A 17,680-nucleotide genomic window follows, 5' to 3' on the forward strand; every position below is an offset into this window, starting at 1 on the left:
AACGTTCAAGATACGAATAACTTGTTATTTATTAAGTAATGAACAATTTTCGTTTCAAAACAACTATCTGCAATGGCAAATACGTGTTTGATTCCCTAAAGAAAACTTGACGGTTTCAAATAGCTACAATAATTTCAGGCTTTGCAAGATTTATTTGCAACTTTGCGTAGTGCGATATGGAATTTTCAACGAAATGAAAGTAATAAATAAGAACATTTTACAATTTTTATTGCTTTGCAAGTTTTATTTGAAGCGTTTATACAGATTCGTGTGCGAAAAACGATAAAATAGAAAAAAAAAACGAACAAAAATGCTCAATTTTTCCTTTTCTCGTTCGATATCTCGAAAACTATCAATCGTATGCCAAAATATCACTGAACGTAACTTGTAGAGCGGGAAAAATCCTATAAAAAACACCTATTATGTTACTTTTTTGCGTCAATGAAGTCGAAAATCTTAGCGAAAGCGTTCGGTGCCGCGTATCGACGTAACCAACGCGCCGCTGACGCGATGGCGACGACTCTCCACTTTGAGGCGCTCTACAAGGCGTAATTTTCAACGAAATGAAATGAATAACAAATAAAAATTGTAGGTTTTTTTACGCTCTACAAGTTTCATTTGAAGCATTTTTGCAATTTCGGACGACAATAATGAGTAAAAAGAAAAAAACTAAATATTATACTTTTTTATTTCCCTTTCTCGTTCGATGTCTCGAAAACAATCGATCATACGTAAAAATGTCATACGATATAATTTGTAGAGCGTAAAAAAAGCTTTAAAATGAGCTCCGATTCGACCTTGTAACTTTATTAGAAACCGAGTTATCGCGGAAAAACCATTTTTTCACATTTTTTACTCCCGTAAAAAAAGCACACGGGAAACAGAGGTCGAAAACTTGAGATTAAGCTTTTCTTGAGCCCGTAAAGAACCCAAAAAATCATTCCCTAATCATTATTTCGACAACTTGACAATTATTATTTAAAAAATTAGAATTAAAAATTTTTTATTGAGTCTACAGACCACAGAATACCCCCAGATTATATTCCGAGCAATCACCATACGGAATCAACAAAATATGCGTGTAAAATTTCATTTCGATTCCAACACGACGGGGCTCCTGCGCATTTTTCGCGACAGGCGCAAAATGTTTTAGACGCGCGATATCCGGACAGATGGATGGGTCGAGGTGGCCCAATCATTTGGCCGGCGCGGTCGCCGGATCTTAACGTGCTCGACTATTTCGTTTGGGGTTACATCAAAGATTTAGTCGAGCACAGGCGTGGTGGTACAGAAGCTGAGGTACGAGAAGAAATTCTCGCAGCTTTCGATACCATCACGCCGAAAATGGTGCACCGCGCGACACGTAATATTAATCGAAGGGCCGAACTCTGTATACGAAAACGAGGAAGGCACTTCGCAGTTCTTGCATTAAAATATAAGAATATTTTAATGCAAAGTGGATTAAACCTATATATATATATATATATATATATACTGGGGATACCACTTAAAAAAAATGCGCCATGCTATCTACCGCAAGGTGGTGTGGAAAATATAGCACTCTATCATTTTCTTGCCACAGAAAAAAAAAATTATTTTTTGGCTCGCGATTTTATATCGCGATTGCTATTTATGCACAATTCACACGCAAAAAATATCATTCTAGTGCTAAGAAAACCAATTACTCCATTTCTCTTCTTTTAAGTAACGGTTATCTTCACAAAGAAAATTTTTTTGATAATAATCTTAAAATACACTCTCTTTACTTAAAACAAATAATATTCTAAATTCTAATTGTTTAATTCTTCAATTAAGAATATAAAATTAAAACAAAAATTCGATTTACTTATTATTTTGGCTTTTCTTTGATAAAATTTTATAATGTTCTTTGAAGGAGTATAAATTCTTTTTTCGAGTACATGATAAAGACTTTATAAAATTTGTAACGAATACATTTTAAGACTACTACTTACTAAAAGAAAAAAAAAGTAAATTGAGTAATCGCTTTTTTAAGCAGTAGAATTGATATTTTTCTGTATACATGTATGCATGTACATACACACGTATGTATACATACGTACGCACAAAAAATGTTTCTATGTTGTTAGAAAATTTTATTTTTATTTAAAAAAGGCGAGAAACTATCATCGCTCAGGACGGGGGTCCAGCGTTACGCGCCGCTCGTGCGTAGCCATCGCCGCTTGTAATAAACAACTGATCTTCGGACATAAATGTGCCTTTTCAATCGTTATAACTGTAATTTTACAATTATTTCGCATTAAGTTTTAAAAAATATGATTTTCTTATATATTTATGTTCTTTTATCTATCATAGACGTGTACAATTCAAAAAATTAGATAATATATATATATATTTTTGACAGTAGTTTGCAAAAATTTGAGTCAAATATATGAAATATATTCTTATATGTATTCAAATTAAAAAGACTTATTTAATAAAATATAATTATACATATACGAGAACTCAAATTTGCCATTTACTTGTTACAAAGATAATTAATTTAAAAAATCCTGTTAGCCGAAAATCGACGGTTCTTAAATACACCGCGCTATTTATCTTTGCAAATGTCAGTATATATATATAACTACCTATTGATGTTTTATTCGTTACCCTTAAAATTATTGTTGTGAATATAGGATTAACCTAATTTATTCTAACTTATTTTACAATTTTACGTAAAATTATTCTATTGTTTTCAACAGCTCTGATTTGTGTTATCTGACTTGCGTCTAAAACACATACCCACATCAAGGCAGCTTCTTTTATAATCTATATGTGCGTATAAAAAATCATAACTTTAGTTTTGATATTTACTTGTTTGACATATTAATACAGAAATTTAAAATATAAAAAAATTCTCTTTCTATCTCTTTTTTTTCTTTTTTCTTCGTTTCATTCACACAAATCTCCACTCTATTACTGATCAACGTTTATATGCAGTATGCACATATGATAGCATAAAGTAATGCGTATACAATTGTATTATTTTAAATAATTATTTCTTCCTTTCTTAATCATACCACATTTTAATGCAGATCATGCACTTAATTCAAGTTTAACGGATTATGATATGGATCCCTCTGCAGAACATCAAAGTCAATAATCACCTGGTGTGCTCGTTCAATCATGTGAGCAAACGAGTGAAGAAGCAGACGCACTCGATGAGTAATTATTCGTTTTTTTTTTTAATATCACACAATATAATGATATCTTAGTAGTTAAATATTGACTTTTATGCACGAAAATAATTTATATTTTTGCTATTTAAATTTGAAAATAATAATTTGTTTTTAGTCTTATTATACGCATAACTGTAACATTTCAAACATCAACTATATTTTTTCTTCTGTTTAATCATTTATTTATATATAAATACAGAACAACAAATTCAAGATCAATAGACAAGAATGTTGCGGTTTCCGATAAAAATTTGTCAGACGATTCGACTCACGTAAAAGAGAGGGAGACAAAACAGACGTTAATGACGAGTAATTATTCACTTTGCATATGTGACACAACACAAAAGAAAAATATATTACGAGTTCAATATGTATTGACTTTTTACACAAAGTTTTCTGTGTATTTTGTGTAAAATTTTATATAACGTTATAGTTTACATTATAAATTTTAGTTTACATTATAAATTTTTAAAAAGCTTATACTCTCCATCTTTCCTTTTCATATTTCTTCAAATGTTTATTAAGCAAATTTTTATAATTCTGTGTATCTCCCTGGCAAAGAAACGATAATAATAACTGTGTGTCCATTTTTGTTGTAATATTTTATTATTTCTTACATTTTGGGACAATGTACCTATATTTATATCATGCATATTATCTTTTGAAAGTTTCATTTCTTACACCTCAGGACAATACATTTTTTAAAAATTATTATTAATTTCATAGATTATTTACATATTTATATATGAATACCAAGTATAACTATAGATATAAATTTTAATGTTAATAAACTTACTTCACTATTTAAATTTGTGCAGTATTTTTTTATACTATGCATATGTAAAGAATATCAAATAATAATCGTATAATATTAATTTGTAAATAATTTATAAATTATATTTTTGTAATAATATATAATAATTTAAACAATATAAATTAAAATTTATATTGTTTATATATAATATGTATATTAATATCAACCAACAGTAATTTATAAAAGTTTGCTTTTTAATTAAGGAAGAGGAATTATACTATGTGTAAAGAGATAGGATGGTCAAGCCAGTTGTGTAGGAGTATTTTAATATAAGAAACAGAATTTAATACAAGACGTACGTTACATGTCGCATTTCGTAGCTAAAATTTTATTCAACTCAACTGTGTTTTGTCTCTCCATTATAGAGACAATTAATGGGATCGACTAGAGCACCATACGACGCTACGTCACTTTGCATTAATGTAAACTAATCTCAACGTTACATATGTTAGTATTTTTCACACAAGAAAAAGAATTCTCTTCGACAAACACATTGACGCGACATAAGTCGACATTAAGATAATAAATAAATAATGTAATGATGTACGATCAATAAAGAATGCATAAATGAGGAACTTACCAATTATTGTGATTCTCAGATAGATATTTCTATTTATTTACCTAACGCGTAATATTCCTACCTACCCGTATTTATTACTTTGTTTAATTTATTAATATTAATTAGTCGCGACCGCGATTAGGGACCCGAGATCAGGGACGTGTGTACAAAACATTAAAAGGGAGTTTAGGAGATTTTTAATTCGCGATTGATTATGATCACTGGAGACGTTACCTTTTCGTCTCCAATTACACCTGCACATTTGTGCAAAAAAATATTATATTACCTGTTATATATACATTATATTGGTGGTGTTGGACACCAACCTACCTTGTGTAGACAGAAAGGAGAAGTAAGTACTCATTCTATTATACCAGCTGATCATAGCCGGCAAATGAGCGGCTTATGGTTTTACGCTCTTTCCCGCGATGCGCGAAACACGACCGCGTCGCGAAGGGCCATAGCAATTAGCAATTAAACTAATTAATTACGGAATAACTAACGTCCAAAATTTATTTATTGTCTTATATATATCTATATATAATATGTATATATACTATAATTTACACGCGTAATTACATCTTCGATTAAGAATAAAAAGAAAACATTAATTAGAGAACATTAATCAGAAGCTCTTAATCTCGAAAAAGACTTTTTTTAATCAACCGCGTATAATTCAAATAAATTCGATACTTTTCGCGAATAATAAAAATATTATAAATACGATATAATCAGAAACTCTGAATCTTAACAAAAGACTTTCAATAGTTTCAATAAACCGCGTGTAATCCGAATAAACTCAATTACTTTTCTCAAATAGAACTTTACTTTAAAGGCATGTAATACAAACATGCAGGACTTTAACAATGCGAAATATAAATGAGAGAAAATTGATAAACGTGAACTAAGAAAATCTAAGGCCCATATTTTCGATTTCTCGTTTCGAATATCGAGTCTCAATTCAAGTCGAGAATGAGATATAAAGAATTAATTATGTGAGATCTGAAGGGATAATAAATTTCCCGCACAAATATTCACATTAGCACAATATTGTGTTAATGTGAATATTTCATGCACTCGCAAGCGAACATAATTTAAATTTCGATAATTACATCTCATTACTACATATTGTATGTCATCCTTCCAAAATTATTTTATAGTGTATTAAAAATATAAATATAAATATTATTTCCTCAAAATCAAATGCTCAAATTAAAATTGATAAACTTTTTTAAAATAATCGCTACAAGAAATTTTTCGGTTTCGCGAGATAACATTTATTGGATCTCACGTCATATTTTAACTAGTATAAAAACCAATTTCCAATACATATGGATAGACTGTAAAAGTTTATTCTAAAATTGGTGCGTTATAAAAACAAAATAATTTCAACTAGTGATCGAGAACATACACGATTTTGTAAAATAGATTACATATGGATTATATGTTAAGTTGTATACTAAATAATTAAAATGTTACAAGGCACTCCTTTATTTTCGATCGTAATATATGTTAAAAATATCTCTAATATATTGCATATATATTTGCACCAATTATATAATATTTAATCCTGAAAGATATTTAAGAAAAGGAAAGATGTGTGGGAGATAAAACAAAGTATTTGTTACTCAGTAACAAATATTATGTAATATTATGTATTAAATCAATTTATACGATTCATCCAGGATTAAATGTTAAATCCTAATCTGTTCCAGTTCATTTTGAGACAACGGATCTATGAAATATAATATTGCGTATACGGGGTGGGAGAAAAGTATGGAAACCCTGAAAAATCTCGAAAACTATAAGTTTTACAGAAAAATGTTTCAGACAAAAGTTGTTTGGTTTCGAGGGGGCCATAAGATGGTATCATTGGTTTGACCTTGGATGGTCGTTTAAAGCTCACGTAAACGACACCTTTAATTTCTTAAATGGAAACCCCTATTTTTCAATGCATATTCTTGTAGCTAATCTCGAGAGCTTTTCAAAACACTATAATAAAGTATTTTTTTATTAAGAACTTTTGGAATTATGAGGCTTGAAAGTTCTAGTATTTTGACATAAAATACAAAATATCTTGTAAAACATTAAGTTTTCGGTAATGTTACCTTAATACTTTTATGCACAGAATAATGAGACGAATCAATTGGTATGAAAAAAAGGCACAGTTCCTTTAAGAAAAAATATGTAATTTGCAACACGCATCTGCATACTTTTTCTTAAAAGCAACTATGTCTTTTTTTCATACCAATTGATTCGTCTCATTATTCTGTGCATAAAAGTATTAAGGTAACATTACCGAAAACTTAATGTTTTACAAGATATTTTGTATTTTATGTCAAAATACTAGAACTTTCAAGCCTCATAATTCCAAAAGTTCTTAATGAAAAAATACTTTATTATAGTGTTTTGAAAAGCTCTCGAGATTAGCTACAAGAATATGCATTGAAAAATAGGGGTTTCCATTTAAGAAATTAAAGGTGTTGTTTACGTGAGCTTTAAACGACCATCCAAGGTCAAACCAATGGTACCATCTTATGGCCCCCTCGAAACCAAACAACTTTTGTGTGAAACATTTTTCTGTAAAACTTATAGTTTTCGAGATTTTGCAGGGTTTCCATACTTTTCTCCCACCCTGTATGTAATAATTTATTGTCGTAATTTGGTATACAAGTGTCTCAGTAATATATTTAATGTAATTTTCACAGATCTGTTACCTCAATTATAAAAATTTACCCATCACTTACCGACCGAAGCGCAACAGCGGAATAATTCTGCAACGTCGCTACGATGATACTGTAACATACGAACATAAAATTCAAATTAAAGATGAAGCTCTCAAAATGATCGCGGACATTTCAAAAGATAATTCTAATGTGCCTCTAATTCGCCTTTCAATAAAATATTTAGCAATACAATTATCTATTTTCCGAATAAAGTCTTTATAAAAGTAAAATTTTAGATAATTTCTCTTTCTCTAATTATTTCTAACTTATCGAAATAAGACAATCCGAATAAGTGGGAAAAAAACTATTAATTTTATGTAGATAAGAGATGATACTCACTCCAAGGTTGCTCCGTCGAAGTCCGATGTCTCTCTCAGACCTAGACCTCCTTCTCCTTTCAGAACGTCAGGTCTTCTCTTCTTTCTTCTCCTCTCACAGCACAGGACACTAGCGAGAAATTTAACACTCGCGGATATTAAACTACAATCGCGCGACTAATATATCAGTAAAAGTCTTATCGCGCGATACTGTATACGGCACTCCCGTTTATAAAGCCCATGAAAAGATATTCCGTCGCCGTAATATTCTTCAAATGGGCTTTGAGAAAGTCCTTTAGTCCGATTACTTGAACGGCACTACCGAAGCAAACGCGACGAACCGGCTGCGGTTCGTTTATTCAATTAAATCGGCGGACGAGGGTACGTTAGCTTCCCCGTCTTTGGATTTTTATCCAAGCAGAACAAGAGAGTTTTGCTTGGGTAACATCCTCAAGATACTGGGACTTCCCACCTCGCCAAGGTCGTACCCATGGGAAGGAAGTACTTTACTGTGTAATAAAATCAAGTTATCGATATATAAATATGGATAGATATGTTACGAAAAATTAGAATAAAATTGAACATAATTAATAATTGTCTTTTTCTTATTAAATAAATATTAATAAAAAAATAATTTTAAAAAATAAAATAATTTAAACAATTTAAAAAATTATTACAAAATAATTTGATAATTTACAGGTACGATGCGCAGCAACTAACAATAAGTAATAACCATATATCGATAGTTGTAACGTCCGATATCTCAAGTTTCTTCCTTTTTTCGAATTTATTCGTTGCACTCACGGTTGCACTTGAGTTAATTGTAGCTGATATAATGCTCCTAAAGATATAACTCCTGAATCTCGGAACTATTTTCTCGAATTCACTCGCGACTCTGTAAAACGCAGATGTCAAATTAAAAGTTAACATTTGACACATTTCACTATAGTTAGCATGACGGTGCTTTTTCGTACAGATTTCATCACGAACAATAATGCGCGCCGCGTACAAAAAAAAGCAACACTGATCAGACCGCGTGCTAGTCCCGATATCATTTCCCGAAATATTTTAACATTTTCTAACATGGATTTTCCTACAAATTCAAAAGAGTCGCGATTGTCCCGTTCCGCGTTTATCACTGCGTTACGGTAATGGCGACGAAATGTTCGAAGGTGTCGACAACACGGCGCGCTACTACGTGAATCGAGTGGACGATTAGTAAAGACACGCGGTTGATATTAATCAAAAACACAATTAAAATTAAATATCGCACGCACAGTACGGTATCATGCACGTAAGTCTCACAAATGTATAACTGACATAACTGTACTATTAATACCTTGCACAACGATGAGGAGTCGCGACTGCGTGTCGCTTAATTTTTATGCGGCACGAAATATACGAAAATAAGAAATATTAACGAACGTATTAACGAGCGTTTGTATCACGGCGTGCTATTACTTGAATCACATCGCGATTTCACATTGTCACTCAGCTCTCTTTTCGCTCTTCGAAATAAGAATCAAAGATAATTAAATCACGACAATTCCGCGGCACAGCGTTCAAAGCACGGCACGAGATAAATGCATGAATGCCACATTCGAGAGTCTGAATTAGGCAGAATTATGCATACCGTAATTACCGTACGTTTCTCTTGCGAATGAATTCAAGAATCGAGGGGTTGTCTCTGCCTCCAAACTCCAAACAGCCCAAACGCGCGTTCGCCGCGTTTATTTGTGCGCCGCGTGTCGGTTAGATGGCGCGTCCTTTCGACGCGATTAAAATGGCCGAAAATTGATTTTTTACCGTGTTCGTCCCCGATCGCGATTCCCCTTTCTCACGCTCGCGGGGTCACAGGTGTCTCGCCAACAACGAGTGGACGAAGCGGCGACGGCGGGACGTCGGCGGTCGGCGGACGTTCGATCGGCCGATCGTGACAGTTCGCGGTAATTTCGCTTCGAATCTCGGCGAATACCGCGCGCGATCTTGACGCTCCGATCAGTGTCTCCAGTGCAGGCTCCAGCTGACTCCAGCTAGTCCAGCTCCAGCTCCGCGTGGATCTCGCCCGTTGCCCGCCCTTCCCCGTTCTCGCGTACCCCGAGCGCCAAATGAGTACCCGGAGGAGTATGCGGGGCCAAACACAATTGCGTTCTGTGCGACTCGAAGCTCGACTCCAAGGAGGCATTGCAGGAACATTTTAGGTACGCCTCGTCGTCAAGTCATAACCAAGTCGAGAGGTTCATGAGATTCACGGTCAGTCGGAGTCGGTCAATAATCGTGATTCCGCGACGTTGTCGTTGTCGGCGATATTTTCCACGTGCGTGGACGAAGAGCGATCCGAGGCGATGATTCGAACCGTCCAAAACATTGGACACACGCGCGCATACATACGAGTTGTTGGTATGCCGGTAGGAGGTAGTAGATTCCTTGGAGATGGAAAATCTGGCCTTAGAATCAATTTATTGCTTTATTATTCAATTTGTTGCAGGAGGAAAATTTAGACTTTTCGGCTCTCTGTGCCTTTTATTATTTGAACTATTTTCTATGTGCAAATTTATTAGTCGTTATCTGTATTTTAAGTAAGTTTTTCATCTTTTGTCACGTCTGACACAGGAACATGCAAATAAGGAGATAGACATGCGTGGGCTGCCGATGAGAAGCAGAACCAAGGTAGACACTCAGTGCGACCTATGTAATCAGTCTTTTGATTCGATACCGGCAACGATAAGGCACAGGTTTAAGGTACACTCCAATTCGTCGACCAAGTTCTATTGTTCCTATTGTGGAATGCAGTTTCCTCTAAAGGTAAACACTTTACAGCACTTCTTTTTGTCTTTTTGTCTCCTGCTTCTGTAATAATCTCGCGAAAATCTTGTTCAGAATCACAGGATAATCATCAAATGTCGCATGACGCGACTGAAAGCGAGAATAAAGATCTGCATAGAAAATGCGAAGAGTGCAACGTGATATTCTACAACGAGAAGGCACTGAATTACCATCATCGTTCCTTTCATAAAAGGTAGCGTTTTATCGATCCACCTTTGAGAACGCATATTTCTGAAATTATCTGACTGGCTGTACTGTTTTTCAGAATGGTATACATGTTTCAACCGATAGCCACTCCTCCGCCCAGCAACAAGATCAAATTGAACTCTATGAACGACGCGTTGAGCGTATATTATTGTCATTTGTGCGGCGTCGAGTACGTTGTAAAGTTCAACTTGCAACAGCACCTAGAGAAGATGCACACGGAAGTAAGAAAGATAAATATATTACAATATAGAGATATATTTTGAAAGTTGCCATTTGCTGTTTAAATGTAAATGAAAATATAAATGATTATAAAAACCATTAATTAAAGAATGTGATCGAGTAATTCTGACATAACTCTGTGCGTTTGAAAACTCAGATATCTTTCTACAATGCATTGTTTCGCAGAAAGAAAGGGAGTCTATGCCGGAGGATTTGATCAAGTGTACGGTGTGCGCAGCCTTGTTTTGCAACAAGAAGGCTTACAATGTTCACAATAATTACCATCAGCCGGATGATTTATACGTAACTTCCGAACAACAGAGAATGCAGACAGTGACCAAAATTGATCAGGACTTCGACATTAGGAGAGTGGAATCTACGGCTGAGAAATATATACCGCGATCTAATCTATTTAAGAGGACGATTAAGGAGAGGACAAAGGTAAACCATAGTTTCACACCCTTAATTCTTTTGGTTTTATATATATATATATATATATATATAACAGAGATTTTATATAAAATCTCTGCATAACTTGAAATAATACAATATAAAATACGAACTTACAACTTAATATATGAATGCAACAAGATTTAAGTTAACATGATAAAATGTAAATTTAGCCAGACAAAATGCCGAAGACAGAAATTAAGATAGAGATAAAGAGAGAGAGGTCCATATCCTTGGATGATCATGTGAGTACCATCGAGTCCAGCGATTCCGAAAGCGACGTCCGTTGGAGCAAAGAATCGCCAGCTAACGGAGGTTTTTCTTTCCGATCACAAAAGATTATCCCTATCTCTGCCTCGAGGGAACTTTGTTATACGAGAGATTTACAAACTACAGCTGCAATCGTGATAGTTGTCAAATCTGATTTCGAGCTTTCTCTTTACAATTGTTATTATATATGCATATTATACAAGTTAGGGAGATGTGACATTGTAGAATGGCAGTTGTATATTCTTTTATGTTGTTTGTGGCACGGATTGCGTTTAAAAATTACAATTGTAATAACTGAATGTTATTGACTAATTATGAATGTGAAGTACTGGACGAAATTTTATAGTAGGAAGAGAGTAATTACGACAATTTGCTAATTAATTCTTGAATAATTGTGTAGATGTGTGTTTATGTATATTACACTAAATATATATATACATACACCACATATACAGGGTGTCTAATAAGTACCGTGTCACCTCTCGTGGACAGCTTTCAGTGTCACGCGTGTCGCTCGTGTCGTTCACAGAGACCTCCCAACGCCTCATCGCGCGCGTAGCAAAAACACTGGGCTGTTTTTTTCTCGTCGAATCGCATGGACGCACACTGATGTGTGGATCTTTAATTGAGAAAACTTACAAATCGATAAAAGACTTTTTATTCAGTTTAACGTGCTCTATCTACCTACGAAAGGTAGCAGGTGACACGGTAATTACCAGACACCCTGTGCATAGATACATTATATATATTATATACTGCGTTTGAGATGAAAGATATCTTCTGAGCATGATTGGTTATATTTTTTTATTTCTTTATTACGGTGTGCATGTTTAATGCGCGATACGAACACGTTTTATTTGCTGTTTCCTCGTCCTTTTCACGCAATTTGTATCAAATTTTTATGTACAAATATATATATATATACATATACGTATAGATTATAGATCCATAAATTGAGAGTAGTATCGCTTTCGATTCCCGTTGCGTGATCCGACTAATTTGTAATTTCTAAAATTCCCGCCATCCCTAGGAAAACTTGTCCGTCAGGGAATTCACCAGATTCCCCTAGGCCTTAGAATCTTGAGGCGCGCCACGTTGGCGACTTCCGGCGTCGGGCGCCACGGAAAGACGTACTACGGCGGCCATTTTGCATTATCGGTTTTCGCGTGAGTGCGTGTGTGCGTGTGTGTAGTGTTACGACTGCCGACGTCTTCTGTCCTCTTGCGCCGCGTATATACTTGGCACGTCGAGGGATCGTTTTGCGGAGCAGGGTCACCGAAGTAGCGACAAGTAATCCGGCGGGAAGATGGGCCGCAAGAAGAAGAAGCAGTCGAGACCCTGGTGCTGGTATCCTTTTTGTTTCCTCCCAGGAAAACGGCGGCGGACGACGACGACGACGATGACGACGACCTGCAGCGGTCGCCTTTACGTAACCGTATTTTTCGACCGCGACGTTAGCCGCGCGATCGCGCGGCGAGAAACGATCGCGATCGGCCGGTGATTTATGCGGCGGGTGACGATCTGTCCCTCACGCCCCAGGACGAAACCCGCATCGGTGTGGCGAGCGCGGCGTCCGCGGAAGGCGGGGAAATCGATACGCGATTTTCTCGCGACACGCGACATCTCTGTGTGTATGTGTACGTAGAGAGGCGCAGCTGTTCCACCGTCCCCGCGTTCACGCGGCACGTTACGCCGATGATGTAACGGGTACGAGGGGCTTCCGCGCGGAACTCGCGGAAGCGGCTGAGTCGAGGGACGGATCGATGTTTCCTGTCCCCACGAAATTAGGGATAATCATCCAAGTCCGTTTGCTATTGCCGAACTGGCTGCGCTAGTTCAGAGTTTATCTTTCTCCTTCCAATGTGGAGTAAGAAAGATCAACTTTGAAATAGTGCAGCCCGTTCAGCAGTAGAAAACAGATCCTTTGTATCTTAGAGTCTGTTTTCTATTGCTGAACTGACTGCGCTAGTTCAGAGTTGATCTTTTTTATTCCACATTGGAAGGAAAGAGAATAAACTCTAAACTAGTGCAGCTAGTTCAGCAATAGAAAAACAGATCCATAGATTCGGGTGGTTCTTCTGCGTAGGTTTTCTGCTTAATTTTTTCAGCTGGTTATTTATCACAGTTTTCATGTGGGCTAATTGAAAGTATAGATGATTTCTTCAGTGATTCGTAAAAAAGGTTTAAACACCGAGAGATCTTTAAATTAAATTTAGCTTTCCGTAAAGAATTTACTGGGGAGAATCAATGGAATTTATTTTGTAAAATCATGAATAATCTATGAATGTCTTTGTGACAAGCAGTTAGAAGTCGGAAGGATACGTAGCTTTGTAGCGACTCGCTTTGAGCAGTGTTCAATCTATAAATTGAATGAAAAGCTTCCATGTGGATAAGTCGAGATACATTTGGAATTTGTTTGTCATATTATACGAGTCATCTTTCAAGTTATTTATTTATTTAGCTGTTTGAATTATAAAAACTTGAAGGAAAGATTTTATCTGTAATTGTTTACAAGATTGGCTTAAATATAAATAATACATATTTTCTGAATTTAGAGTTAAACTTTGTTAAGCAAAACTTTTATTTTAAAAATTAAAGATAATTTTGAAGAAGCCTAATTTTAAGGGACAATTCTTCATTTTTTTATGTTCTATTTTATTTTTATTTTCTTGTAAGTTATGAATTTTTTTAGGTTTATTATTGTGACGTTACTTACCTAAGAGACTTGACTTGATACATAAAAACTAGCTATTATTTAAATCTCATTCTGTAAATTTCCTTAATGCCATACTTCAAAAGGTATTGCAACCGTGAATTCGAGGACGAGAAGATCCTTATTCAACATCAGAAGGCAAAGCACTTCAAATGTCATATCTGTCACAAGAAGCTATACACTGGACCAGGGCTTAGCATACATTGTATGCAGGTAAACAAAATTACATGCTTATTATGTTTATGTTTATTTGCTTAATATTTTCAAGATTAACACAAGTCCCATCTTCACAGGTACACAAGGAGGCGATAGACAAGGTACCGAATTCATTGCCAAATCGTAGCAATATCGAGATAGAGATTTATGGAATGGAGGGCATACCACCGAATGACGCAAAGGAGCACGAGAGACAGCGAAATGGTGGGAGACCTGGCTCGCCATCGTCCGGCGAGGATGAGCCGGTACAGAAAAAGGCGAAACCCGAGGGTCTGTTAGGTTCTGCGCCAGGTGCGATGCCTGGTATGGGGGGCGGTCTACCAGGGATGCACCGCAGCCAGGTATGCCGCCGCTACCTGGTATGGCACCCACCCAGGTATGGCGCCACATCATGGTATGCCGCCACATCCTGGTATGCCTCCCATGCATCCCATGATGCCGATGGGCCACGTAGGACCTCCATTCATGGGGCATTCAGGGTATGTATTTCTTGATTAACTATATACTATTATACCTCAAGTGTATTCGTATTAATTTCACTTTTTAAATTTTTATTTCTTTTTGACTGTGGATTTTCAACTACTCAGTATTATAGTTTATCTAGAATCCGATAGAATCAAGTACAAATTATAATGTTTTATAGATTTTTAAATGCCTCTTTGTCTTCATATTTCAGCAATAATATATAACAATAATCTTCTATCTTTCTTCGTGAGGAGCTAATTACAGCCATAGACAAAATTATTAGGCACCCTTGTTTCTTCTGAATATCTTGAAATTAATGTTTTCTGTTTACATGTTGTTTTTATCCTTATTGATCTTATGAATGGTTCAAACAGTTGAGGTACAAAGTCCATTATCTTATTTATCTTATTTCGATTTTGATTAATACGGACGCAATTATTTCCATTTTACAAGCAATTGCTAGACTTTTTTGTCTGTAGGCAGTGAACAGACAAAAAGTCTAGCAATTGCTTGTGAAATGGAAATAATCGCGCCCGAAATACAGAGTAAACAGTTTTCTGATAATATTGATGTTTCCCCTAAGAAAGGTAATGGATTTTGTACCTCAATTATTTGAATCATTCACAAGGCCAATAGGATGAAAACAACAAAAAGCCTTTACGCTCATTCAGTTCTAAGATATTCAGAAGAAAAAGGGTGCCTAATAATTTCGCCAATGGCTGTAGTCCAGGTAAACATTCTTCATGTTAAGTAACCTTTATCTCTTTTTTCGTATTTTTCCATAAACGATTAATAGTCCCTAACACAAATGTTCGTTTTAAAGAATGCAAATAACGAATTGTAATTGAACTTTTTTACAAAACTCACTTTTTTTCTTTGCTAGCATGATGCCCGGCATGTCGGGCATGCCTTCCGGGATGCAGCCGCCAGTTTCAGGCGCATCAATGCCGCCACGTCCGCTATTCCCGAGCGCCGCTGCATCAGTCTCGACAGTGGCGTCATCGACGGCGGCGTCGGTTACCGGATCTGCACCTCTTGGCACCGATTTCAAGCCGATCACATCGGTGGCAGTGGCGGTTCCATAGGCCCCAGTAAAGCCGACATTCCCCGCGTACAGTAGCGCTGGCGAATCCGCTGGCGTTAACACCGGCAATAGTCTCATCAGGCGATCAGAAAGTAAATCTTATCGCGACCACCGGGGCCGCCAGTAAGATCATTCATCCTCCAGAAGATCTCAGTCTAGTAAGTTTTAATTTTATTTTTCACATAAAAATTTAAAAAATAAGTAGAATATTTGGTATTCTGAAAATAGTCCTTTTAAACAATGGAAATCGCTAAAATAAAATTGATTTTAAACAAAGAATTCGTCTTTTAGGAGGAAATTAGGGCAAGACTGCAAAGTATCAACGTCGACAAACCGCTGAATCTGGACGATCGACACAAGCGGAAGCAGCAGCGGCGGTGGCGGCGGCGGTGAGCCAGCAACAGCAGGTCGCCGCCATGCAACAAGCTCAGCAGCAGCAAGCAGTGCAGCAGCAGCAGCAACAACAGCAGCAGGCGCAGCAACAGCAGCAAGCGGCTGCAAATGTGGCGGCGGCCGCGTTTCAGGCGGATCAGCAGCAGCGACAGCACCAGGCGGCGGCATTAAAACGCACTGCAGCAACAGCAACAGAGGTTCCAGCGGCCGCCGCAGACGGTCATGGTACCGGCCTCAGCCGCAGCAATGCCAGTTAGCTCGGTTGCGTTGATGGCTCCCCTAATGCGGCCCACCATGACCCTAGCCGCACCTGCTCTTATTCATGAGTAACATGATGCGACCGCCCCCATGGGCCTGCCGCCAGGTAAGTGTCAGCGGGTTTGAGCTTTACGAAAAAACTCCTACCCGCCCACCCCCTTTACCCCGCACCTCCACCCCACCCCTACGTACTTGACGAACAGATCTGCCCTGCTGTCTTTTTTGTCCCCTCTTGTCGTTGAAATTTGGAAATTTCCCTCTTGGTACTTTTTTGACGATTTCTTTACAATTACCCCCGCACCGCCCCTCCCCCCTTACCGGCTGTTGAAGATAATAACTTTAATTGGCGCACAAGAATAAATCGTATCGCGATTAGGTTTTCTTTTTTTCTTTTTATCACGCGTAAAACTTTAGATAAAGTATATTGAATTGAAAGTCTCTTGCCCCGTTTCGAAAACGATCTCCTAGGAATGTCCTCTTAAACTTTTTTGCTTCAAGGATATCGCAGACCCATATCTAACAATCGATTTGCTACGTTGTATTAATGTAGAAAAGCGTTTTCGATGGAGCGTTCATATTTAACGACATTCAGTCATTAATTATCGAGAATTTAAATTTTTCAATGTCTCGCGCGATACGTTGAATTAAGCAGATTCTTTCAGGCAGTGATTGAGTAGCTTCTTATTGAGCAATTTTCAATTCATCGACTTCAGATTCCATCGGAAATGCGATGTATTTATCCTTATACTTCGTGAACACAACCCTGAATGTATCACCTTTACCCAGTCCTACTCGGTCGATGGCGGGAGAGAATTTTTTTGTCTACGAATGAGGAAGAGAAAAATGTCGGATATTAACCAACATACTTTGCCTTAGTTTAATTCGGTTACACGGTGACTGCACTAGTTATTCATGACCACAGCCACTTTATCCTTTGAAAAAGAAAACTTACTTAAAGGAGAC

The 17,680-nt window shown here is 36.5% G+C and overlaps 1 protein-coding gene, 1 long non-coding RNA gene and 1 pseudogene across 2 annotated transcripts; all 3 read left to right on the forward strand.

The window, feature by feature from the left end:
• Positions 1–912: 912 nt before the first annotated feature.
• On the forward strand, positions 913–3,952 carry LOC139786234 (uncharacterized). Its single transcript, XR_011722227.1, has 3 exons — positions 913–2,796; positions 3,057–3,186; positions 3,400–3,952. It is a non-coding gene; the product is annotated as an uncharacterized lncRNA (long non-coding RNA).
• A 6,532-nt stretch (positions 3,953–10,484) lies between these two features.
• Positions 10,485–12,672, forward strand: LOC139786235 (uncharacterized). The gene is made up of 5 exons (XM_071725398.1): positions 10,485–10,635; positions 10,708–10,870; positions 11,055–11,309; positions 11,492–11,563; positions 12,619–12,672. The coding sequence occupies exons 1-5, from the start codon at positions 10,517–10,519 to the stop codon at positions 12,655–12,657; spliced, it is 648 nt and encodes a 215-aa protein (XP_071581499.1). The 5' UTR covers positions 10,485–10,516; the 3' UTR covers positions 12,658–12,672.
• Positions 12,673–12,719: 47 nt separating this feature from the next.
• Positions 12,720–16,789, forward strand: LOC139786239 (BUB3-interacting and GLEBS motif-containing protein ZNF207-like; annotated as a pseudogene).
• Positions 16,790–17,680: the final 891 nt, after the last annotated feature.

This window comes from Temnothorax nylanderi, unplaced genomic scaffold (assembly GCF_030848795.1).
Source record: "Temnothorax nylanderi isolate EJ_2023f unplaced genomic scaffold, tnyl_v1.0 TNYL_tig0989_pilon, whole genome shotgun sequence".
Taxonomy (NCBI): Eukaryota; Metazoa; Arthropoda; class Insecta; order Hymenoptera; family Formicidae; genus Temnothorax; species Temnothorax nylanderi.